At 35.1% G+C, this 27,212-nt stretch overlaps 1 protein-coding gene across 8 annotated transcripts in view; it reads right to left on the bottom strand.

The window, feature by feature from the left end:
* PCDH11X (protocadherin 11 X-linked) overlaps nucleotides 1-27,212 on the bottom strand; it is an 802,247-nt gene that overhangs the window by 386,871 nt on the left and 388,164 nt on the right. The window contains exon 6 of one of the 8 annotated variants that reach the window (XM_036226758.1): nucleotides 16,135-16,882. The exons of the other annotated variants lie outside the window; for them this stretch is intronic. Coding sequence (XP_036082651.1) covers nucleotides 16,871-16,882 — 12 coding nt within the window. The 3' untranslated portion in view covers nucleotides 16,135-16,870. Of the gene's footprint in view, nucleotides 1-16,134; nucleotides 16,883-27,212 lie in introns of those variants that run through there. 8 annotated transcript variants of the gene reach the window in all.

The raw sequence follows: 27,212 nt of genomic DNA, 5'->3' as shown, positions 1-27,212 counted from the left end.
GGCTCTGGAAGTAGACTGCCTGGCTCAAAATTCAGGTCCACAACTTATTAACTGTGTAACCTTGGGCAAGTTGCTTAACTACTCTAACTACTTGATGCTCAAGTCTGTATATCTATAAAACATCCATGTTAAAAATAGCAGCTATATGATAGGATATCTTTGTGGGCTAATTGAGTTAATACAGTAAAGTACTTTACACACTGTCATATATACAGCAAGCTTTCAACAAATACTCTGTACTATTGTTATTATTATTATCATTATTATTATTTGAACTATGCACTGTTTGAACCCTTAAGAACGCTATGATAAACAATGGAGAATATTACAATCTATTGACAAAGTCAATTTCTAAAAATACTTAGAAGTGATCAATTAATTAATTGCTGATATATATATATATATATATATATATATATATATATATATATATATGAAAGTGCCTTGAGTGGTAGTAAAAGGCTGTGAGAGGGAAACCTCTTGCTTTGGGGTCCCAAGTGAATGACTACCTTATAAAAATAATTTATAGAAAACTATCTAATACTGATCTAGTTCACCTGAAGTATATAAGGTCCCAGTTAAAAAAAAATCAAACATTTTATTCAACTGGTGGCTATGATCCAAAAGTAAAAGGCTAAGTTTGTTAAGGGCTTTAAACATTTATAAATCTCCAGAGCCACATGACTTAATGCCTGGCCTCTAATGTTAAATCAGTAGTGAAACAGAGGTTTCTATCTTGGGCTCATGGGATCAGAATCTTGGCCCAGATGATGAGCTCATTATCATATTCATTCTAATTGTAGCTCATCTTGAAATGATTAGATCTATTGTTAGAAGGAGACCTTGTCAGCACTAAGAATGCAGTGACTAATAAAAAAATGGTGTAATTCTTTTAGATACATGTCTAAAATCTCAGTGGATCCATGGACCCATATTATTAATAAAACAAATTATAATTTCCACCCTTTATTCACATCCATCACCTAGCTAGAAGTAATCATTACATGGAAAGAACAGAATACAAAATATTTTATAACCAGTACTATACCGGTAGATAGCAAAACTTAAAAATAGTCTACAGTAAGCCAGATCAAAAGTAAATCATTAGATATGCTCTAACAAAACCTAATTTAATTTCAAATGAAGGTCAAATTTACTCTTAGGGGCACCAAAACCTTTTTTTTTTTAATTTCACTGTTATGGCAACCTTAGTTATTTTCTTTTACTCCAAGAAAGGGCAGAAAATAAATTTTCATCAGCCCTGCTAGTAATCTCCAAAAGTTTATCTTAATAGCATGCTGTTCATAGGTGTTACCACTCTGATTTTTGGTTTCATCACAAAAACACGTTGACAAGTCATAGCATATCAACATTAAAAGGTCAGAATTGTCCCATTGTATCTATAAATAAGTCCATGGCTAAAAGAAGGAGAATTTAATATAGGTATGTTTTCTTGGAATGAGTAAATATACCAAAACAAGAGTCAAGTAAAAGGGGAAAGTTCAAAAATTGCAATGGTAGTATTAGAACACTAGAATATTATGCCGAACATTTAAAGAATCGATTCCAAGAAAAAGAAAAGCAAGAATGTTTTCCAATTCATTTATAAAACTATTATTACCCTGATATGCACATTAGACAAAGACAGTATAAAAAAATAAAGCTACTGATCAATATCTCTCATGAATGTAGAAGCAAAAATCCTAAACAAAATATTAACAAATCAAATTCAACAATATATAAAAATAATTTTACAGCATTGCCAAGAGCATTTCAGGTATGTAGGAGTTATTCAACATCGGGGAAACAATGTAATCCACCATTTAAACAGGCAATAGAGGAAAATCATATGGTCTTACATCAACTGATGCAGAAAAAAGTATTTGAAAAAAAATCAACACCCATTCATCATAAAAATCCACAGTAGATTAAGAATAAGAAGGTACTATCTCCACAAGATAAAAAGTATCTATGAAAAAAAATAAGAACTTACCATTATATTTAATTGAGAAAGATTGAATACAATTTCCCTGTTATTGGAAACAAGGCAAAGATATCTAGTCTCAGCCTTCTTACTCAATAGTACTGGAAGTACTAGCCCTACAATGAGGCAAGAAAATAAAAGAAGACCAAACAGATTGAAAAGAAGAAATAAAACAACCTATATCTGTAAATCACATGGTTGTCTACCTAGAAAATCCCAAGGAATATACAAAAAAAAAACCTCCCAGAACTAAGTGAGTTTAACAATATCACCAAATATATCACACAAAAATAATGTATATGTCTATATACCAAAAATGAGCATGTATAAATCAAAATCGAAAATAAAATAGCAATCACAATTTTTTTTAAATATAATGAAATAATATGTATAGACCTGTCAAAACATATACAACATCTGTATGCTTAAAAATTCAAGCTTCTGGAGACCAGGCAAAATAGCACATCAACATCGAGATGGAAACACAGAGACAACAGCAAGCAGAGTCGCCTAGAGGTCTAGATGAACAGAAGTTCTACAGCTAGGGAGAGAAATAAGAAATCACACTACAATGATTGGAGGTAGGAAGGGGCGAAGATGCAAGGATGCCCAGTCCATTGTGACTGAGTGGGACAGAAGCTACGGCAGCTGCAGATGCCTCTGAAAGTCCACAAGTGGGCTTTTGCAGTGGTGGACCTGCTTGCTCTGAGCACGAATGCTGGATCAGCTGCTCAGGGGACACCAGGGACTTACAGAGGGACACTGAGTAGTCAGAATGAGGACCGAAGGTGAGGCTTTCTCCTGGCAAAGGTGAAGGTGGTATCTATTTTTTTCTCTGTTTGGCCCTCCCCGCTCCCAGTGCGCAGATGCAGTGCTGCCATAGCTGAGATGTCATCAAACTGTAAAACACAGGTTGCTCCACCCAGATGATTCCCTGAAACTCCACCTCCCCAATTCTCTGCCCCACCCAAGCTGCATTCAGTTGTGCCCTCGGTGAGTCCTGTGCCACTTTGCTGAGCTGCGCCAAAACTCACACTGGTGGCAGCTAATCTTGGTTTCTGGCATGGCTTCTTGAGGCAACTATAAGCACAGTATCTGTGGATCCCTTGCTGAATCTTAACAGGTGGCCCTGAAGGGACACAGGCTAGGGCTCAACTTGGCCTGCAGCTGAACCCCTCTCAGGACTGTGCTGCTAGACACCTACTACACAAAGCCGCGTGAATAAGACCAGAAGATTTAGGAACTTTGATTGGTCCATAGAAACAGATCCAGAAAGGCAGTCAAAATGGGAAGATAAAGAACCAGAAACCATTTAAGAGAACAGAAGGGAGATCCAGAAATAATGGAGTCAAGCAACCTAACATATGCAGAGTTCAAAACACTGGTTATAAAGATGCTCAATGAACATAGGGGAAATGTAGATAAATTCAGTGAGAACTCTAACAAAAAGATTAAAGAAAAACATAGAAATGGAAATGGAAATTGTAAAAGGGAACCAGTCAGAAATGAAGAATATATTATCTGAGATGAAGAGGATATTAGAGGGAATCAACAGAGTGGAGAAAGAAAAGGATCAAACCACTGATAGAGAGAATGGGGAAGCCAAGGACACCCAACCAGAACTGCAAGAAAAAAGTAACCAAGAATTAATAATAATTTAAGGTGCCTATGAGACAAATTAAGGGTGACATCTGTGTTACAGGGGTTCCTGAAGAGGGAGAACAAGAAATTGAATATATATTTGAAGAAATAATGATGGAAAACTTCCTTTACCTGGTGAAGAAAATAGACATACAACTCTAGGAAGCTCAGAGAGTGCCTCTAAAAAATGAATCCAAAGAGGTCCGCACCAAGGTGCATCATAATTAAAATGCCAAACATTAAATACAAAGAATCTTAAAAGCAGCAAGAGAAAAACAATTAGTTACCTACAGGGAAGCTCCTATAAAACTGAAAGCTGATTTCTCAAAATAAATTTTGCAGGACAGAAGGGTTTGGCACAAAATATTCAAAGTGTTGAAAACCCAGGATCTACAACCAAGAATATTTTGTCCAGCAAATATGTAAGGGGGAAGAGGAGTACTTGATTCAGACATGTGACCACTTTGTAAGTTACATATATCTCTAATCACTATGCTGTACAACTGAATCTAAAATATTATTGCATGCCAACTATAATTGGAAAAAACCCTCATTAAATTGTACAATGTAAATATGAGCAACTAATTGTCTATTATACTTGAATATTTGTACATTGATGTTCATAGCAGCATTATTCACAATGGCCAGGACATGGAAGCAACTGAAGTGTTTTACGATAGATGATTGGCTAAAGAAGCGGTGGTACATATATACAATGGAATATTACTCAGCCATTAGAAGAGATGAAATACTGCCACTTGCAACAAAATGGATGAGCCTCGAGATAATCATACTAAGCGAAGTAAGCCAAACAGAAAAAGTTGAAAGTCACATGATATCACTTATATATGGGATATAAACCTAAAAGCAACAAACAAACATGACAAACAAACAGAGACTCATGGACATGGACAATAGATTACTGATTACCAGAAGATGGGGGTGGGGGGGAAGTGGGAGTTAGATGGAGTAAAATGAGTCAAATATGTGGTGACAGAAATAAATCTAACTATGGGAGGTGAACACACAATGCAATATATATATATATATATATGCCTTACTGTTGAATTGTACACTTGAAACTTATTGGATTTAGTTAACCAATGTCACATAATAAATTATAAAAGATTACAAACCATATTTCATTTATATACATTTTTAAGATCCCCACACTATGAAAATTGAGAACAAATTAGTGGCTGCCAGATATTAAGTATGGAGAGTGGTTAAGGAAGATGAGAAAGGAAGGTTCTGGTAATCGAACTGTTCAGTAGCTTGACTGAAGTGATAGATGCATTAACATAAAGATGTGATATGGCTGTACAGAACTTAATACACACATACACACAAGTGAGTGTATGTAAATCTAGTAAAATCCAAATGAGATTAATGATTTGTACCTATGTTGATATCCTGGTTTTGATATTATGCTACAGTGTTGTAAGATGTTACCATTAGGAGAAAAGAGGTAAAGGACACAAAGGAATCTGCCTATATTATTCCTTACAACTTTATGTAAATCCAGAATTATCTCAATAAAAATTACAATTTAGAAAACAAAGTCTTCTTTAGTTCAAAAGAAACTAATCAAGGAAAAGCAGAAGTTTTAGGAACTCATAAGTTGCCATGTCTGGGACAAAATATATTGGCTATAATCATTTTCTCTGGTGCAATAGACTTTCACTAACAGGTATGCTCACTTTTTATAGTTATAACAAATTTTCGGTTCTCGGTAACTGGATTTTTTAATGCATTTTTTTTAAGAAAAGACATAAGAAAATTTTAAAAATGGAAAATGAACTAAGACTAATCAGGAAACTGAAAAAATCTCATCATGGGAAGGATTGGATTTGGGTACCATTGTAGCACATCTAAGAGGTGTGCTATAAGTGACAAGAATAAATATATTGAGAAAATATCTTGCTTTTCATGTCACTGCACACCATTTCTTTGTTAATGCATTCATTTTATTCTTTCTAATTTTATTTATCAGTTTGTTTAAGAAAAAATAATATGGTACATATTTCCACTTTTTTTAGAGCTATATTCATTGCTGTTGGTACTCAGTAAACATCAGAGCTAACAGGTCTTCTTGATTACCTTTTGCAAGGTAACCCCAATTTATAATAACTTTGCTCAAAGCATGATGGAATTTATTTGGACCACTATTCTCATTTATATTTTAATGCATACCATTAAAAGTAGTAATACTTTTTCATTGCTGCATGTTATATATACTGAGCAACATTCTGCTTAGGCAGAGTAATCTGCATTAAAAATATATATACAACTTATCTTCTTAATCATAATTTCAAGATATTTGCTGAAATTAATAGAAAACAAAAACACCTTAGGCCAGTATTAAGTTGTGGTTGTCTGACATGGAGACATTTTTAGCATACTTCTAGTCAAATGGCAAATTTTAAGTGATTGAGAAAAGTTGTGTTAAAAAATAGTAATTAATTCCACAGCAACCTCTTAAAACACACCTGTATAATTTTCCACTATCAGAACCACATATTTGACCATTATACCCACATTATGGTTTGGAAAATTAACCAAATGATTATTAAAAATGTAAAACTTTAATTTAAAATCCAAGTTTTATAATCTTAGAGGTAATGGGTGAATTTTATTGTGTCTATACTAAATCTGCAACAAATGTTAATGATAGAATATAGGTGGTGGGTTGAAATAAGCAGAATTCAAAGCTGGTATCCAACAATTCCCACCCTTGTAAAAACTCTTTGTACTTCGAATGTGGGTAGAACTTACAAATTCGATGAGATATCACATTTATGATCACGTACATTATATGAAAAAAAGGGAGATTATCCTGGGTGGCTCTCCCTTTGAAAGCTGAGGTTTTCTCCAGCTGATCAAAGGATGTCAGAGAGATGCAGAGAAGCTGTGCTGAAAAAAAGAAGCACTCATGCTGTGAACTGTCTATGCTGTAGGCTACCGCATGTGTTAAGAAATCACAGATGGTTTCTAGACTTGTCCCCAGCCAACAGCTACCAGTTAAACGTGGACAGGGGCCCCAGTTCTCCAACTTCAAGCAAATGAATTTTGAAAACAACTAGTGTACCTTTGAGGACTGTGAGCCCCCAATGAGAATTGCAGCCCTGATTGATGCCTTTATATCAGCCTAGTTGAGATCCTGAGTGGAGAATCCAGTTATAATATACCTGGACTTTCCACCTACAGGAACTGTCAGACAATAAATGCATGTGTGGTTTGAAGCCACTAAGTAATGTTAGCTAGCAACAGAAAACTAAATAAATGGTTCTACAAGTATTCATTGTAACATTACTTCAACTTTGTTGTATTTTTGAACATTTTTTAAATTAAATGTTGAGATAAGAAGAAAAAAATCTAAAAGGGTGAGCAATATTGAAGAAATGGCTTGTTAACCTTTACAACAATAAGCTTTGGTCTCAGTGGAAAAATAAAGGATGTTACTAAATAATCTTAAGCATAACTCATCTGAGCATGTGCCAGAGAGTACAGAAAGGAATAAGAGAGGATAATAAATAACTACAGTGTGCGGTGCATGAGGAAGTACAAATAAAGTGCTCTGAGTTATATTACAATGTTCAATCAGACAGTTGTATCAGTTAATATATGAGCTAAAGATTGAAATAGTTGTCTGGAATGAGAGTAATGTGTATAGTCAGTAATACCAAGCTACATGATTCAGTGAAGATCTTTTAAAAAGATCTCATAGACAAAAAAAAAGTTAATTTTTATAATTAGATATATTAAAACTGAAAGTAAATGTACATGAACATTGCAAAGCATGTGTGATTCCCATTTAAAACTAGTTTATTTCTCTACAGAATGGGTTTTAAATTTGGCATCTGCATAACACTAACCATCTATATTACTGTTAAATCTATGCCTGGTAGATTCCAAAGCCACAATCTATATGTGAATTAACTAAACAAACAACCAAAAAAAGAAATGGCCAAATGTCAGTGATGTACAGAATCCTTTTCAGGTAACAGATTGCATATTAAATGTAAAATACAGATTTCATCTTCTTGCTACTTGAATCAACATATAAGGAGTGATTTTCTCATTTCAGAAACTTTTATTTCAAATTCCAATATATGAGACACATGTGGAAAATAAATGACTAAGGAATGAATGATGGATGAAAATAAAGGCAGGTGATATCTGGTGAGATGAAGTGAAATGACTACAAGTAAGAGAGATAAAACACATATGTCAAGACATGCAGAAGTTGACAGCTATATATATGGACATAAAGTAAATATAAAAAGCAAACCAACTAATTTATTTTTATAGAATAATAACTGGTATGCTTTGTCATGAGTACATGTGAATCACCAGCCACAGTTTGGACATGAGTCTCAACCAATGGTTGCTGAAGACTATATGTGTGTAAGGGATGTACAGTATTCATATTTTTAAATACAGTTTATTGGGCACTTACTATTTATTAAACATGGTACTTTACATGTATTTTATATGCATATTCACATAATGAGAAGAGTTAGGTACAGTTGTTTTCCCAATCCAGACAGCTGTGTACTACTTAATTGTATGGATAGACAACGGCAACAACAGCAATTATAAACAAGAGAAATGGCTAGAATTTATGAGATCTTACAAATGATCAGACATTATTGAGTCTTTGCTATGACTATATTATTTCATTTAATTTTTGCAATAATTCAAAGAGATGGTTTTCTTTAACTTCCACTATATAGATGAAGAAAGTATAGCTCACTGATCTTTAACTCACCCCAAATTAGTCACCTTGTCAATGGAAGAAATAGGACTTCAATGTATGTATCTGTCTGAATTCTGTTTAACATCATGCATAATGCCACTGCTTATTGAATATGATGTTATACACAAATAACAGTGTTATATAATACAATCATAGGGAACCAGATGTCTATGTAAAATATTCATGGTATTTATACACACACACACACACACACACACACACACGTGAAAATTGGCCTTTACTTCAGTCTTATAATCTCACAAAAAAAATAAGTCAAAGTTATCAAGATAACAGCAGTTATCTTTTTTAAATTGTTTAGTTTTCAAAAATCTCTAAAAATTGTAAAAATATCCCATGATTCTCAGAAACGTAAAATTTTGGCTGAGCTGTTTTCTTCAAAAGATGTGGAAGTTTATCTTGTAGAAAAAACACTTGTTACAGCATACGAGCTTTCCATGGATAAAATACTGGAATAAGCTTGCTTTGTATGTGACAGATGGGAACGTGAAAACATGTAAGTAAAACACTCTACCACAGATTAATGCCATCACTAAGTAATCTCATTACTGCTCCGAAGTAGCAAACTATTTGCTGCTGTGTCATTCTGCATCGACAAGTTGCTGATTTGTTTTAATCATGCCTTGGCATAAATGATTCTATAGAATGATAAACTTCTTATATCATTTGCAATTAAATATGTGCCCAGAAACCAAAAGAAACAACAAATATGTAACTAAAGATTGGAGGGAATCGCTGCATTGGAACTCTTAGAGAGTAAGACAAGATTAAGGAGGTACCCATTATAGCTGAGCACTGAGTACTGACATTAGTTACTGAGTACTGACATTCTCCTAAAAGGAATTTACAATGCCTCTTGAATTTATGAACTTTGTACTGACAATTGGATTATGGTAATAATAGAAAGAAAACACTTTATTATGAATAAGACTTATCTTTTATTGAGAGTGTACATTGTGCCAGGCATGTTAAATTTATACATGCATTATCTTATTCAACTCTTCAAATACACCTCTGCATTGGGAACTGTTACTATCCCATTTTACAGATGAATTAACTAAAACACAGCAAATTTAAGTGATTAAATGGAGTAAAGAAGATAAACAACTTGCTCATAATGAGTAAATGAATTCAAAAACAAGTCCTTCTGCTTCCAAAGCCTGCTATACTGCCTATGTTAAAGAAATTAATTAAGTTATTCATCCTTATGGATTTCATATCCTCTCATCTAAATCTAATTACAAATTTCTGGTAAATGGTAAAGGATATGTCACTATACTAACCAATTTTAGAAATAGTTTTTGAAAACCAAGGACCCCTTCCTATAAAAGACCATCTTTACCTCTTTACTAGGAAAAATAAAAGGAACGCCACTTTTGAAATAAGTATACAACATAAGTAAATCAAGAGAAAAAATATAGAAGAAAATATCAAATAACATGTATTTATTTAATCTGGAAAAGAGAAAAAAGAGAATAAACTATTGCAAATTTGAAGAACCATGAAATCCTTTCAGAATACTTTATTATTACATAGATTTAAAACATAGTTAATGATTTAAACATAAATAAAACTTTTGTTTAAATCATAATTCCATTAAAAATTACTAAAATATTTGATTACCTGTAGAGGAACTCTAACCTCTAGGTTCACAACAATCATCTTGAGTGTATTTATTCCTAATGTTAAAATAGAAGAGTATGCTCTTCGTGAAAGTTACCTATGCACGACTGAATAAAAGTGAAAACTAACAGTGGAATATTGGCTGATCTCTACAAATAAAATTCAGATCTTTAGCATCAATTAAAAACAGAATTGGAATCACCTTCTACAGAGATTCCAACCTTACGGATATATCACGGCTGGTATCTTCTTCTTTTTTTTTTTTTTTTTCCAGCAACTCTGAAGGAATTGAAACCTATGGTTTCTAAGTTGGATTTTAAATTGGCATTTATTTGTCAAAATGTTTGCCCAGCCCAAACTGTCTTCATTAAAACATAAATAAATAGATCCCTTTATTGATACTTTCTCTGAGTATCAAGCCATCTAAATAGCTATTTCATTTGGATATTGCAGACAATTTTTAATAAGACCATTTAATGGAAATTTATTTTCTCTTTATGGGCCTATTAAGCAGTACCAACATATTAACCCAATAAAAAAATTTATCTTAGCTATGATTTCCAAAATAAATCGATTTTTTTCAAGAATTTCATGATGGCAAAATAGTGAGAATGGCCAGTATCACCAGCATCACCCTGACAATACCTTTCAGGTTTTTTTGTTTGTTTGTTTTTGCTAGCTAAATTCTTATTAGCTCTTTGGGAAATAATGTTTAGCCTTTAAAAAAAATTTGCTTCTTTATCCTGTACATATTCCCTGTCACTAACTCATTCTTTGGTGATTCTAGTGGGGTATCACAGCAGTCAGATATAATTTTAAAAAGTGAAAAATATTTTAATGAGTCATGAGAGGAACTGGTTAGAAAAGTAACACAAAGGCTAGTTTTATAAATTTTAAAATAATTATCAAGAAAAAGTATTTTTCATTAAACAAACCAATAAACAAACAAACAAAAACCACTTACCCAGCTTGAAGTTTCAAACGTCATTCACTTAATACTACTTATTTAAGACTTCAGGTAGGGGGTTTGGAATTGTTTCTCAGATTTCAGCTGACCATACTTTAACTTGATTAATCCCCGTGGTACATGAATTCTTTGATCTTCAGATGTTTGAAGAAGTTATAGTACTTAAAACTACTTAACATGTATTTGGCAAAGCAAAAGTCTCATATTTCTCAATTAAAATTGTGAGAAAAACAATATCTTTAATAAGGATTATTACCTTGCTTGAATATAAGAAATAAAGAAATTTTTATTACAAGTACCTCAGCATGCGGATATATTAGTATATGGTAATAAGGTAGAAGCTGGTTAGGTCATCTAAGCCAATGTTATCTGTATTTCTTAAGAAATACATCAATACAATCCTGAGTTGACCAGTTTATCAGATGAAGGAAAACAAAATTTTGCACATGAGGGATGACAGGCAATTCTGAGGTGCATTGCCGGGTATTGTTTGTCAACAATCATTCAATTTCGAGATGTAGTTCAAGCAAGTATAAAGCTGGATTTCTCTAAACATGATCCTACTACATAGACTTCCAAACTGATTCTTTAAATAAGTGACCCCTTACTCTTTTTTTTCTCCCCCTTGTAGAAGAAGGAATATAAATACAGCTTTCAATGGTGAAGGATTGCTTTGCTGTCTTTATCAAAGCTCCAGAGTTGCAAACCAATGTTACCATTTTCTACGATAATGATATTAATATAACCAAGTCCATCTGCAGAAAACTTTGAAAGTTTACCCAGCAACCAAAGCAAAATTAGAGCTCTTGTATTACAAGGGAAAAAATACTTTCTATTTTATTTTATTTATTTTATTTTGTTTTATTTTATTTGTATCGTTTCATATTACCACTTACACTATTACTATCTTTATCAGAAGAGATTTGTACTAAGATTAAGAAATGCTATTTGTCAAAACTCTTACATAATTGGTTAAGAATTAACATTGTCACTGAAATTGTAATCTGGACCTGATGGCTAGGATTCAATGCAATCCAACCATACAAAGCCTCAAGGATTCTCAGGATTACTATTGAAAATCCAAGAATATAACCAAGAATCATCTATGTAAGTAAGCTACTGGATTCATGGACTATAATATACTTATATAAAAAGAAAGAAAAGTATTTTATGCTTGTATTTCTTTTTCTTATTGTATTCATGTGGACTTTCGGTTTAAAAAAAATTCATGCATCTAAAGTTTCTTCTCTAACATATTCGAATACATTTTGAACGTATCATATAATTTATAAAATTTTTTTCCTTTACAATTAAAACAACATGTGGGAGAAAGAATACTTTTATTATCTTTAATATAACAATTCTTAATAAAGATATGGTTTAACAAAAGATTTTTTTTTCTTCTGAGAATTTGAGTTAAACTCGATGGATCCTCCATGGCCCAGCTAAGAAAGTGACAGTTTTATCCAAACATAAATGCTTGAGCTGAAATATCAGTACAGTAATCCTTTGCATCATTCATTCTTTCATTTAAAGCAAACAATGTAGTATTCTACGTATTCTGTAAGCTTTGCCATTAAGCGATACTACACACGCACAGACACTACCCCCCCCCCCACCCACACACACAAACACATGGTCCTTGGGAAAGAGAGCCTAAGATCTAAAAACCACAATGAGTATATTTACTGCCAATATCAAGATGCATGATAAAACTACCTTATATGTTAGATTTGATACTTTCTGGTTTAGAAAAGTGCATAGAATACCTGTGGTCATGCCTTAACACTGTATAATTCTACACAGGGATATTGTTTTCTTCATTCTCTCTGGTATGACTGGGAAAACCCCTACATTTCCCACCCTGGCTGCTTTTATCACAGAGCATCTTGTCGAAGCACTCTCTATGGTTATCATTTTATCTGCCAGTCTTCTCATTATAGGTAACTTTTATGTAAATATTGATATGCCATAGATGGGCAAAAATATAGAATGTGTTATTCAATGCTGTAAAGATTATGCTAATGAAAAGCAAAAGATGTATTTAAAAAGAACATCTATTTTTTTAGAAAAAAGAGGAAGTACTTTTCCCATTTTATTCACTAATTATAACAATATTATTGAATTATCTGGACTGTCTTGGCTCCTTGATGGCATCTTCAAGTATTAGATATAGAGATATTGTATTATTCTATGAAATTAAATCTGTTAAAACCATGCCAAGTACCGCTACCGAAAATTGAAACCAGTAAGTCTTCATGTGGTCGGTCATAAACTTGGAAGTCCCCTCTATTTAGGAGAACTGCTTTTTTTTTTTTAATTAGTGACTACTACAAAGGAATAAAGTACGTTGCAAAATATATGTAATAAATGTAGAATTTAAAGACCACTACTCTTGCATCGAAGACCCACAGTGGCCTTTACCAGTTAAGATTCAAACATACTTGAAATACTTGTGAACAGTATAACAATTCTATGGATTCAAAACTATTCATAGCTTTAATGTATATTCTTCATTATATCGGTTTTAAATTAAAAAATAATTCAAAAATTATTTTTTGAATTATTAAACTAAAACACACAGACATGCAACATAACATAACATATATTAATTTGAATTGTCCTTACACAATAAAACACAAAACGAAATAGAGTGAAATTAAACAAAAAAGTAAAAAGATCAGTTCATAGGTGTTTTAATTTTATAGTTAAAATGAAATTTGCTCTGACCTTGCATGACAAGCAAAGCACAAGGAGATGTCTAAGTTACTACCTAGGCCTATAATATTGTTCCAGCAATTTATTAGGAATTGCATATTAAATTAATATCATGTAGAGTTTTGCATAATACTTGCAATATTATCAAACAAAAGAGAAAGAACTATGTGCTTCTAGGTACTAAGTTTGACAATAGGAGAAATATAAACATAATCAATTAAATCATAGATTGTTACTAATGTAGGGAGGAGGCATGAGAACTGGATATTAAATCAAGCTGTATTCAGAGCTGCAATGTGTTGCTGCCAGACCATGAGAAATCTACAGAACAAAGGAAGATTCCTGCTGGGATTACTAACAAACCATTTATCCATAATGTGAAGGGAAAACAGTCTTTAAGTCATACCCAACACAAAATAAACATTCCCTAAAGGCAAAAACCATGGGGAACCTATGGAGCAAAGGCTGGAATAGTCAGCAGGCTTTCTCACTACATACCCATGCCTTTTACGCTAAATACCCATAGCTTTCAGACTGTATACCCATACCATCAAAGGGAAATAGGTAAACAAAGTCTTTAAATGGTAATTCATAGACACTAAGAATGATACATAAACTCAATTCCCCAAACATTTGTGGTCTTGGTCTTTGTCTATCTTTCGATCTTTTTTTTTTTTCTCCCAGTCTTTTCTTTCTATCTTTCTCCATTCTCTCACTCTTTGTCTCTGAGAGGAGATCACACTCTGTCAATGGAATGTTATCCCTTCTCTAATAAACTTTTCTTTTGACTCTGACTCTGGTATGCACTTGAATTCTTTCCCATGCTCAGTCAAGAACCCTTCCTCTCACTCAGTGCAGGACTTGAATCTCCAACTCAGAGGACATTTGCCCTGCCCTGCATCATAACAATAGTATAATATTACCAAATAAAAGGAAGCAATCCATAGTATGAGTTATTACTTAAGAGACTACAATGGAGTGATACTCTAGGAAGGGTTAGGTAGATTTAGGGTGCAGGGAATGAAAAGAAGCAATGGATAGGAATAGGTAGGAAGTTGAGATTGAGTTGAATTTTATTACTGAACTATGTTTAGGGCATGCCTGAATGTCAGAATGAGCGACTTTTATCCTAGTTGTGAATCTCAATCACAGTGTCAATCTTGGATTCATTGTGTATATCTATATGGTCTGGAAAAAAGAAAAAAAAAGTAAGTGCATGTATGCACCAGCAAATGCACACATGCAATTCCCCAAAGGATAAGAAAATCATATTAACTGGCAAGCAGAGTCATATGAATTGACCTATAGAGGGCTATCAGTAGGACAAATATTGCATATGTATAAGAATGTCAGAAGAGACATTTAAATATTTTATATATACAAAGTATTTGGGGTATCTTTCAAAATTTGGGAGAACATGTAATCATCAAAATTGCTGAGTGTACCATTTAGTGGTTCAGTGTGGTACATGACAATATATACTCTAGTTGAGTGTTATGACTGCACAGGAGTCTTGTTTTGCAATTTTGCTTCACAGTTGTGGTATCCCTTTTTTCTGCCTTTATTGCCACTGACCATTCTATTTCATTGTTTTGAAGAGAAATGAACACAATGAGCATAGCTTTTTATAATATTGGCTACCATGAATCTGTTCTGTCATCATTCATCTTAAACTACAGAAACTTTGCATCAATGACACCTGATTCATGCAAAAAATAATGTCTGTGACATATATCATGGTCACAGAATGGAGGAATCCCAAAAGTATTCATCTATCATTCCTCACAAAACTGGTACTGCATTTGGAGCTCTATGTGGACCTTTGCCCTCCTCATAGTTCCTCAGATCTCTAATATAGCCTACGCTAGAAGTCGCTCTACATAGTTACATTGGAATAAAATGAGTATTCTTTGTTTTCTTCTGCCCAAAGATGTACACAAGAGATTGTCCATAATGCCCCCATGAGCCTATGCACAATAATACAGCATTGTGGATTAAGATATCCCAGGGCCAAGTGACATCCTTGGGGAGAAGTTTACCTATGTCCATAAAAACTTAAAATTGACATACACCTAGCTATCTCTTATTTTACATACATATTCATACACAAGAAAATTTGTTTATACTTGTAAGAATCTCATCCAACTAATTGTTCCTGACCAAAGAGCAGAAACTATATATTTAACTGTACTAACATTATCATTATATCTCTACACAGCTGCAAAGGGCAAATACAAATGTATTAAAGGCCCTATAGGCCTCATACAAATGATCTTAGCACTTGCTGTCTCTATATTAGAATGAAATTTCCCCCAGTTTTCCCACATAGCCTCCTACTGACATTTTTACTATTGTTATTAAATAGTTTGAAATAATAATAATAAAATAATAATAAAATGGAACAGAAATTTTCAGGGAATGCCCTTTCTTCTAGATAATCTGGCATTGTTTCTCAGAACATCAGCTATAAAATAGCAAATATTACACAAAATAATTAGTTTTTTTAATGACCAAAGTTTTTCCCCCAACTAGCTCACTTCTTCAGTTAGTAAACAATGAAAAAGAGCTTATTTCTAATCTTCTGGTACTTCAAATGGGCACATTTTGGAAAACATACTAAAAAAATAAAATTCTCTTCTCTACTAAGACAGACTTAGTGAAAGACTTAGAGTCTTCTTTCTATTTCTACTCTGGATAAAGATATCTATGATACATAGACAAATTCTCTACTAGAAGTAAAATATTTATTGAAAACTGCCTAAAGCTGCTATCTTTGCTCTCCATACTCACAGATGTTAACAAAGAATTGCAGTGATTTTACTGCTTATTCCCTGTTGCCACCTTCTGTATTTCCAGACCTTATTCTTTAGCTGTGGCAGATTGAAAATAAGTCCTGAAACAGTGACTAATGTACTTCAAGGCCTTTCTGCAGAGCCATATTCTCTTGTGGTAAGACTAGCAACAAAGAATCAAATTGAAGTGTCCTGCAGTGTGTGGCTTCTCTGGTATATTTACTGACAGTGGCAGAACATTTGTCAATAGCTCTGGTAAGTTGTACAGCAACATTTTCCTGTCGTTGCTTTGTCACCAAAAAGTAAAGGAACAAGTTACCTAGACACCAACTCAATTGGTGACTCTAGCAGCATCCATATTCACCAAATCAAGAGGAATTCTGGGAAGAGAAATGCACTTGAATTCCAACATGAGAAAGATACATGTTCATATGCACAGACAGAAACTTTTTAGGACAAAATGAAGAATATACATAACGAAAATTAGAAAACGAAAGAACAACTTTAGTTCCAGGGGACACTGTAAGTATACATGTTCAAACCATCTTAAGGATACGTTTTTACTTTATCTGGTGTACAAATTACAAGAAAAAAAGAACTTGTGTTTTCTGCACACAGATATTATTCTTTTAAAACAACTTTTCTTATGCTTAAAAATGATTTCAAATAGTTTTAGCACAACTATATTTCAGAATATGTTCAGGATTTTTGCCATACAAAAATGAGATATTATCTCACTTCGAATATCCCAATTTCTAGTGATTGCCCTCCATTAACTTTAATTGCCCAGTGAAATCCATAGTACATTAGTTCAAAGCAATAAAGTCATCAACATTTCTGGGTTTTTAAACTTGCAAATTGTTTCAATTCATTTTTATAAAGTATGGTAAACTGTATCTAACTAGGCATTTTTTTAGAAGTCATTTCTTGGGGTGGGCATAAAGCTATTTCTCAATAAAGTGAGATCTTAAACCAAAATCATATACTTTCACTTACTGACTGTATCAGGGTCTAAGCTGCATAGGAACTGAGGTCATGCTTTAAGAAATAAATAAGCCTACTTGCAACCTTCTTTATTCTTTTCATTTTCATTTATCCAGAATAAATATTAAAATCTTATTTTAGACTTGTCAATAGCCTGAGTGGCTAATGACTTAACATAAAATTGGAAAAGCTATGATATAATTATGCCCAGAAAAAACTCATGTCAACTCTACCACTCCTCTGATATTAGCTAACAATTTATTTCAGGTGCTGTCATGAATGTTTCAAATCTAAAGCTTTTCTCCTTTCCAGGCTGTTAATGCATCCCGACATTATTAATGGCTCCCTTATGGAATCACACAGTAAGCTAAAAGCGCAACTCTCTAGGTGTTAGCATTTATATTTCAGAATCACGTAGCAGGGAGGAAACAAATTTAAGCTCTTTGGTGCCAAGCAATCCCACCATTCAGTAATTTTGGGGAGTTGTCTGAGAAGAAAAATGAGACCTTTGCTGCAGGTTGTCCTTATAATCTGATTGCTATTCCCACCCCACAAATGCCATTTTGTTTTCTTTACTATGACTTTGCTTACATCATTCACAATTCCTCCACTTTGCAGCACTATAGAATATTCTCATTATTTTTATTTTATTCAAACCATAATCATCTCTAAAAGCCCACTTCAAATCTTGCCTTTTCTATCAAGATTTTCCTGGATGCTATAACACATATCAGTCCCACCAGTTTCTAACATCTGTGGTACTGTAATCCTGCTCAGATTTTGCTTATAGCTTTTTCTTTGGTTCAAGAAGTTTTGCCTGGATAATGACATTGTGACTCACTTGATTTTTTTTCCTAACCAAATCCTTCCACCTTTGTATGCCTACTCCCTTAACCATTAAGCCTTAGGACATAAGGTTCCAGGTCAAAGTCAAATCTTTTAAGAATAAAGCTTCAGGACTATGATCATGAAGACAATATGTTTCACTTAAACTAAGAGCAGCTTGGCTTTAGATGTATTTCAGCCTCAGGCCCATGTAGGCAAAACACCCCCACCAGCCCAGGACCAGAAGGGATGGTGTCATGGCTGATTTCAGAACCTGAGGGACATGATCAATTACCCCAACCCTATCCAATCAGTAGCATCCAAGACTCCAGCTCCCTTTGTTACAGGAAATGACACCCAATGGAGAAAATTGGATGCTCAGACAACTTTGTTAGAGGAAGAATTTTTTGCTGGCAGAGTGAGTGGGGTTAACAGTACAAGCTTGCCTCCGTTAGATTTCTTAGTTTATATACTTCTGCAGTGTCCACGCAAGGGGCCTGTGATTCCTTTGAGGTTTTACATGCACCTCCTGACTCAGGATGGGAGGGGGAGTTTTGGGTGGGGGCTGCAAGGGGGAAGGAATTACCGGACCACCAGTCCTATCTATTTACAGATTTTTTTCTCATGTAGGTGTGATAAGAGTTTCCAGTAGGCCATTTAAAGATCTACAGGGTGTGGTTAATCTATAACCCACTGAGTGGCTGAGTGGGCCATTTCTGCAAGCCTTTTCCTTTACATTTCTCAGATGCCTCCTCTCTTACCTTAGTTTCCATGACTACTGATTTTCCCTATATAATCTGTACTCCTGAGACACCTGGGATGTCAGGCCTTTGAGCGATAGCTCAACTGTGTCTCCAGGACTTGCAACTGTCCAATAAACCCTTACTTACTCTTTGTGGCAAAACCTGCAGTATCTGATTGACTTAGACTCGCACCGGCAGACAGATCCCTTTTGCTCCTTTAACAGTACCTCAAGTCTGCAATGCACGATTTAGCACTCAGTTAAAGGAGATATGTGATTTTTAATGTGACCTTTTTCTCCACATCTACGGCATAAGTTTGTTGGAAGAAAGAAGTGATCTTCAAATACCTACACACCCCTTAGCCTATACAGTGCACACCTGAAAATCTGATTTAGTGCTTTGAGATGTCTATAAGAACTGATAGTCTCCTGTAGAGAAAAACTTAATCATTATTTTCAGTGGGAAAAAAAAGCTATTGCTAGTGCAAGCAGCGCCTTTTAGATGTTAAAAAAAAATCCAAGGAATAATAATAGCTGCTATTTTAGAGCTTTGACTATGTCCTAGCATTGGCCCAATTGTTTGACATTCATTCTTGAATTTAATCCTTCCAACAGCCCTATGCAGCAGGTAAGATATTATCTTCATTTTACTGATGAGAAAACTGAGATTTAGAAAAATTAAACTATCCTGTCTGTTGCTGAGGGCAAGCAGAGTTTTGCCTCCCAACATATGCCTTTTGTGGGATATTGATTATTTTAAATGGCTTATTTTTAAGAAACAAGAGACTCAGGAAAAAGCAAAACAAAAGAAAAACAAACAAATCCTTTGAACTTCCCCTTTTACCTGCCTAAAGGAATTCAGATAGAAAACCTGCTGAAAGGGTGCTATCTTGGCATCAGAATATGAACTCAGTGTGATAGACTAGAAAAAATCTAGCAAAATCTGCCAGTCTACCCCACTCTGTCCCATTGTTTCTGGGTGGCCTGACAATTTTTTTACCAAAATTTGCTCTTTCCCTTTGTTAAGGGGAGAAAATTTTCAAATGGCCAACTTCTGTTTGCTTGTTTAATGTTTAACCAGGTTGTAGCTCTAGGAGATATTCTGTGCAAAGATATGCTAATGGCTAACTTCTGCTACTGTAAACCTGCTTGCTTGTTTAATGTAATTATAGGCTTTATAAGCTACCTCCTCTGAAAGCTCAGGGTTGATTTTCTAGTGGGAAGAGTCAGTCGCCGGCCGGCTAATAAAGGCTCATAATTAATCTCAATTGGCTTCATGGGTCTCAGATTTGAACACACCACAACACCTACCTGTGAATTTCTTACTTTCCCTTTGAAGTCCTAGACCCTGCCTCATTCTCCTTAGTGTAGAATGGCATATAAGCCTTAACTGTTCAATTTGACAGGGGCCCTATTGTTGTAGGAAGCGACCCCCAACGGAGGAATTCGGAAGAGTGAGGTATTAAGCAGACCCTAAGCACGATCTCTCCTGGTTAGATTTCTTACAGCTTATATACCCTCGCAGCGTCCATGCAAGGGGCGAGTGATTCCTCTGTCTGAAGTTTTACAAGCCCCTCCTTACTCAAGAGTGGGGAGGGGGAGCTTCCGATGGGGGGCTGCAAGGGAGGAATTTCCAGACCCTTGGTCTTACGGGTCATTTGTTTTGTAGAGTCTGAAACCTTGGTGTTAACAGCACCTTTATCTGATTCTTGAACAAAGAGAAGGGACTCCTAGCTTACAGACAGACCTGGAGCAGCACTCATTGATGTCCCATGGCTCAGTGGGTTCCTTATCCAAATGCTGAGCTCCTACTGTAACACAACAGTTTCCCACAGTCTTGACATTCATACACAGCTACAGAGATAGGGAAGGAGCTGGAGAATCCTTGGGGTGGGGGATGCAGCTGTGGAAAACTTGTTAACTGAAGAGCATACGGCAGAATGTGGGGGAAGAGAGAACAGTTTTAACCAGCTGAGTCGGTTATTTCTGCAGGCCCTTTTCTTTGCATCTATTTTTACTTTCAGATGCCTCCTCTCCTCTCACTATATTTTTATGAAACCCCTCTATGCACTGAAGAGGAGCAGACTTTGCCATCCCAAAATATTCCTCTTTGGGATATTGATTAATTTAAGATGGTTAATTTTAAGAAACTGCAGATGTGGGAGAAGCTCTGAAAATCAAATAGAAGTTACCCTTTCTAAAAGACATTTACATTTGTGAGAAAAATCTCCATTTGTAAGGGTATTTCCCTCACTGCATGAGGCCTGTCTTCCCTGTGAATGGAGAAAGCTTAGACTTAATTCTGCATAACAATCTAACCCTTGCTAGCCATGCTTTTCCTGGTAACATCCCATAACTGATTCCCCACTCTTAACATTCCTTTATAGTTAGCTGAAGGTGGTATTTAGGATGATAGCTTCTGCCATTTTAGCAAGTTACTCAGCTTTCCTGGGTTTCTCCCATGTATCCAGGAGGTATACATGTTATTAAACTTTAATCTGTTTTTCTCCTACTAATCTGTCTCATGTAAATGTGATTATTCATCCAGCCAGAAGAACCTTGACGGGTAGAGGATAATTTTTTATCCCCGACAGTTAATACATAATAAATTTGGTTATTTTCTCCTGTTAATCTATCTCATGTTAATTTGATTATTAGATGAGCCAGAAGAATTTAGAAGGGTAAAAGGAAAATTGTTTTTTCCTCCCCTACATTGTATACTTAGTAAGAACTAAACTAAGATTCAAACATAGGTGTTGCCTGCTTACAGAGTTTATGTATTTTAAGGGCTGAATATGTTTGATAGCCTACCCAAAGTGAAACCAAATTCAGTGGAGAGAGAGCAAATGCAGAAGTATTGCTTTCAAATTGGAATATAGATGGGATCACATGGGCAGACCTTAGAGGTACCTTGTGGTCTCCTGCCTCAGTCCCTTTTTCTTTTGGCATTTCAAAAGTAGTCTCTGAATCTCCCATTTGAGTATGACTTAACTGCTAGCTTCTCATTTTGAAATAATTAAAAAAAATAAAAAATAAAAACTTAGGGAAGTTGTCTTTGCTAAATCCTTGTCTCATAATTAAAATAACCTTCAGAGTTACTTGATCTGAATTTTACTATGTACAAGTTTAACTGACCATACTAAGGGTGGTAAAGCCCCAAAGAAATAAGGTTCTTAGATTTCTAAGGCATTGTTTAAGATGCCAAATGACTCAATAGTAGTGTCAATTATGGGTGTTTCCAAGCGTGGTCTAGATATAAAAGGTTCAAATTCATGTTAGAATTCTTACATTCTATGTCTACTTCTGTTATATTTTCTCTTGAAGCTCTGTGCCTCTAGCAGGCTTTTCAGCTATAGCCCTCCCATGTCTTCGGGACTTGCGCCTCTCTAATAAACCTTATTTTCTTTGCTGAAAAAGCTGCATATATCTCTTCTTTGGTTTAGACATGCATAGGCAGATGGACCCCTTTTCTGTCTCAATAACACAGTTACTGTTGTCTTCTGAATATATATTTAGTCTATCATATGCCCTGTTTGTACATATCTTGTGACCTATACTTTTATTACTGAAAAGGGTTTCATTTTGGCTGCACGAGTCAATAGCCAAAAGAGACACAGACAGGAGTTTGTAGCAAAGAAAGTAGAGGTTTATTTAAGGAGATGGTGCCAAGCCAAGAGAACACAGGTGAGCTAGTGCTCAAAGACCTGGCTCCCTGATGACCTTTAGGGGATAGGTTATATAGGGGAAAACTCATTAGTAACTAAAGGAATTGGAGTAATAGCCTCTACTGATTGGTTGTGGCTAGAGTAAGAGGCAGTTGATCGTTGCATCAGGTCCTGATGTCAATCATCGTGTCGTTCTGTCTGGTTTCATGAGGATGCTGGTAGGGTCCATCTTCCTTCATGGGTGTGAAGCTGCAAAATGTTATTTTTAGTTTGAAGGAAACTCTGTTTCTGCATTCAACAGACCTAAGGCTTTGTTCCTAAGACTGTTTGATGCTGACCTAAGGGCTTAATAATGGTTGAGGGAATGGTCCTGCAGTTTGCAGAAGGATAAGAAAAGATGCAAGTGAGCCCAAGGCCAGTTTGAATTAAGGAGAAAGAGAAGAGACAAAGTAATTTTAAAGAAGTAAAGATTTGCACAGTTATATTTTGAAAAGCAGTTCAACCTCACAATTTTTTGATTGAATGTACATTATTTAAAATTTCTTGCATAAATCAAATTATAGCATCTATACAGTAAATTTCCTTAAATCTACAAATATTTACTTAACAAATCTCTTTTACAGCTTCTATGGCTTGAGTCATGTAGCCATATAACGATATGTAAAAGACGACATTGTGCTGGCTGATAAATAACTGCTTGGCTATTGCCCATGGGAGCATAATACTCTCACAATAATCTTTCTGCTTCTGTACCCCTGTTTGCACAACCGACCTGTGGGTTCACAGTAAAAAGAAGAAAAATAGACTTGTGTGTTCAAACAGGATGAAGAATGGGGTTTAGGACTTAAAAACCCTGTAACTCTACCTTTCAGGGCCGCTTGATTTGGGGTCTATGTACCCCTGGCAGACCAGCTGGCTGAATAAAGTGTGTTTCCTATAACTCACTGATTTCTGGTGGTCAGTAGTCTATCAGGGGCTGGCGACTACAACAACATAAGTAATAAAACATGTTTGTTACCCGTCACATACTTGTATATTATTATAAGATTAGTATCACTGTTAAGTAGTTAGTCAGACATGAGCGATAGGGGAACAAAGAAATGAGGCCCAGCCTAGAAACCACCCGAAAAACACCCCATTGGTAGTTAATGAATCCCTCTTGCTTTCTGAGAGACAAAGGACGGGGATACCATAAATCTATAGCTAGTTTAATCTGGCCTCAGACTCATACACAGAAAGTACTACCCTAACCTGCCCATAACCCCAGCCTCATTATACTATCTTAATAACATATTTATGCACAGAATTTCACGAATCTAATTATAACAGACTGAATTCTGGGTAAGAAAATGCACTATAGGCAAAGTGTTAAATGGCAGCCAGCTGTCAGTTAAGGTAACCTTACTTACTGATCATCTAGGACTTCCCATCATAGCCCAAATATAAACTGACCTCACTTCTGCTTTGTTACAGCCCTCTTCGCTAAGAACCTGCTCCTCTCTTGGAGTGTACTCTATCTTTTATCTTTTCATCTCCCAAGTTCCACAGGGCTATAGCTTTCCTTAGCATGTCCCACCTTTTCTAAAACATTCCTTTAATAAATCTTGCTTTTTCTAAACCTTGATGACCTGTAATTCTTTGCTGCATCGGCAGGGAAGAAATGAGGATGCCCTTATGTCACTGGGGCAACATCGGAATTTAGATCGCCCCAGAATGCAACACCACTAGATAATAAGAGTACGTCAAATAACTAATGAGAATTTAATTTTCTTACATATTGTCTTAATCTCCCAAATCTAAGTACCCATATTCTCTGTCTTGCCAGGTTTTAAAGTATTCCCTAAGCATACGTTAGAGAACCAGGGAAACATCATTAACTACTTTGAGGTCACTAGATCATTCAATGTACATTTATTGCTTGAGTATTTCAGGCAGGGTAACAGAAGAAAATAAGTTAGATTTTTTAAAACATAAGTTTCAGTGTCCAGCAAACCATTGGATATTGGAAAATAAAAATCTTAATAACCATTTTTGGGCTGTAGGTCGGTAAGACTGCATGCCCTTAAACACTGAGAACACCAAAATGAGAAGGTGATTAAAATGATAATCTTTCAGAAACAGGTGTAACATAGTTTCCATGTCTCTTTTAAGTCAATTTCTATTTCATTTTATTATGGTATTATTTTTACTGTCTTGTTATAACCGCTTATTTACATGTTTCACTTTCAAGCATACAGTCTTTTTAATAAAATATACATATCTATGTTTACATTGTATGATAGAGTAATGTTCTTGTTAAATGGGTATGTTTGTTTCATTTTTGTAAATTATAATGATTAGAAGAATTTTTTTGTAGGCTGCTACTGTATCTTAATAGTCTCTGTACTATAGCATTTATGAAAGTGTAAAAATGAATGTAAAGCTCCCATGGTCTCAGTCATTAAAACCTTCCCACACTTACACATTACTTTCTCTCCCCAAGGAATACAGAGCCTCAGAAATGTAGCAATTTGAATTATAGATTCGATTTTTTAAAGAATCATAGTAATACTATTTAAATTTAGGTGGTATTATTTAAAATAAGGTGTACATCCTTTAAATTATGTTCAAGAGGATATAAAACTAAACGATCACAGGGAAATTTTATTTCAATGAAAAAAAGAAATAGGTTTGTTCTTTCAAAATTAAAAAGAAAAAACATAGGCCAAGAAACTTAACAGCATTAGGATTATTTTTTTAGCATTAGGATTATTTAGCATAACCAGGAGCATTATCACATTATCTTAGAGAATATATTTCTGAACAGAAAATAAATACGAGTGAATACAATGACTATAATTTGTTGAAATCTACATCAAGTTATAGGTCTGGACACACTAAGTGATGTCAGGGGGGGGGAACCCACATGAAGGAGTTAAAACTAGCACATTTCATGGATCAATGCAGGGATCAAGTGTTACACTTGACAATAAAATAAAAGAAGCAGAGGAAAGCTGTAGAAAAAAGCCAAGGAGTAGAATTCAAATACAGGAGTTCTAAGGGCACTCCATGGAGTGAAGCTGATGTTATCCTGGGTCAGCATGTATGACAGAGAAAACAGTAATACATACAGTCACTTGCAAACTTGCAGATGCTTGCCATGTAAATTTTACCTATTCATTATTAAAACTAAATGTGCTCCTAAATTATATTCACAATGTAGATTAACTGGGGGCATTCATTTGCCTGCTTTAAATATTTGTTCTAAGGATTCAACTTCAAAACACCAGTCTGCTTGAGAGCTCACCTCTTATGACCTCTTTACCTCTGACACTTTATGTACCTTCATGATAAAAGCTCTGAATCAAAATATTGTAAAGTACACAAGGGTGTGTGTGTGTGTGTGTGTGTGTGTGTGTGTGTGTGTGTGTGTTTAAGATTCCCAAAAGATTATTCTGATTTCTTCTAAACTTTGGGTTCAATTAACCTTTCAGTACCTGACAATCAAGAATGTTTTTTGATATTTAACTTATTTCTCTCCTGTATTTGTTCCCCAAAATGGAAGTTCTCAAGGTGAAGAAGGATAATTAGCCTAGGGAAGTTCTACTTCCCTCCAGGATGCAGCTCCGGAATTTTTACTCAGTCCCTTACTCAGCCCTCTTGTTTTGCTTTCAAGTGTGAGACCCCAGCCTGAAAAATGAGCCAAGGCCAGGATTCAAGATAAATGGCCTTGGGCCACCTCCTACCCTCCAGGTGGCATGGGAAAGAAGCCAAGACTTGGAGGAAGGCTGGATAACCTTAGGACACACCCCCACACACAAGAAAGCAAAAACCCATAATTTGGACAGCTCAGGGCAGACTATCTCTGGGCTGCATGTGCTTTTCTCTTAAGTGTGTACTTTTCCTTTAATAAACTTGCACTTTCCTACTTGCCATTTGTCATATCCTTGAATTCTTTCTCACGGTGTAAGAAGAACCTGGTCACCAGAGCTGCAGGGTCAGGGTCCTTCTTTGGACTCCCACCCTGTCGAGCTCTCTGGCAACAAAGATAATCCAGTTCAATCTGAAATTGATCCAATTTAATTTAAACTTTTTTTTTCTTTTACTGACATTTAGACAACTCTGTTAATCAGGGCATATATCTTTAGGAAGAAAAAAATGTAGAAAGAAACTATTATTTAAAAGAGGAGATCTGGTTTCCAATTCTGCTACGTAGTACTGTTACCGAACTGAAAGAGTTAGTCCACCTAGTACTAGTAGAGCTAAACACTAAATATGGAGAATTGCTGTAGGGAAAGATTGGCTATTCCATTATGAATGGTGCCACTCAGGGGAATAGGAAGCTAATGCTCAAAAGCCCCTAACTCCCTGATCCAGGGTTTAGGGGCGGGTTTTTAAGAGTTTGGAGGAACAGGTATGTGGAAGCATTGGTGGGCGCGAATTTGAATTCTAGGGCCTTAAAACCTGGCCATTTATGGTAAGGGGCGTCAGCACTGGATCTTCTTGAACAATAGG

Source organism: Rousettus aegyptiacus, unplaced genomic scaffold (genome assembly GCF_014176215.1).
Source record: "Rousettus aegyptiacus isolate mRouAeg1 unplaced genomic scaffold, mRouAeg1.p scaffold_m13_p_9, whole genome shotgun sequence".
Lineage (NCBI taxonomy): Eukaryota > Metazoa > Chordata > Mammalia > Chiroptera > Pteropodidae > Rousettus > Rousettus aegyptiacus.
This window is presented reverse-complemented; position numbering and strand designations above follow the sequence as displayed.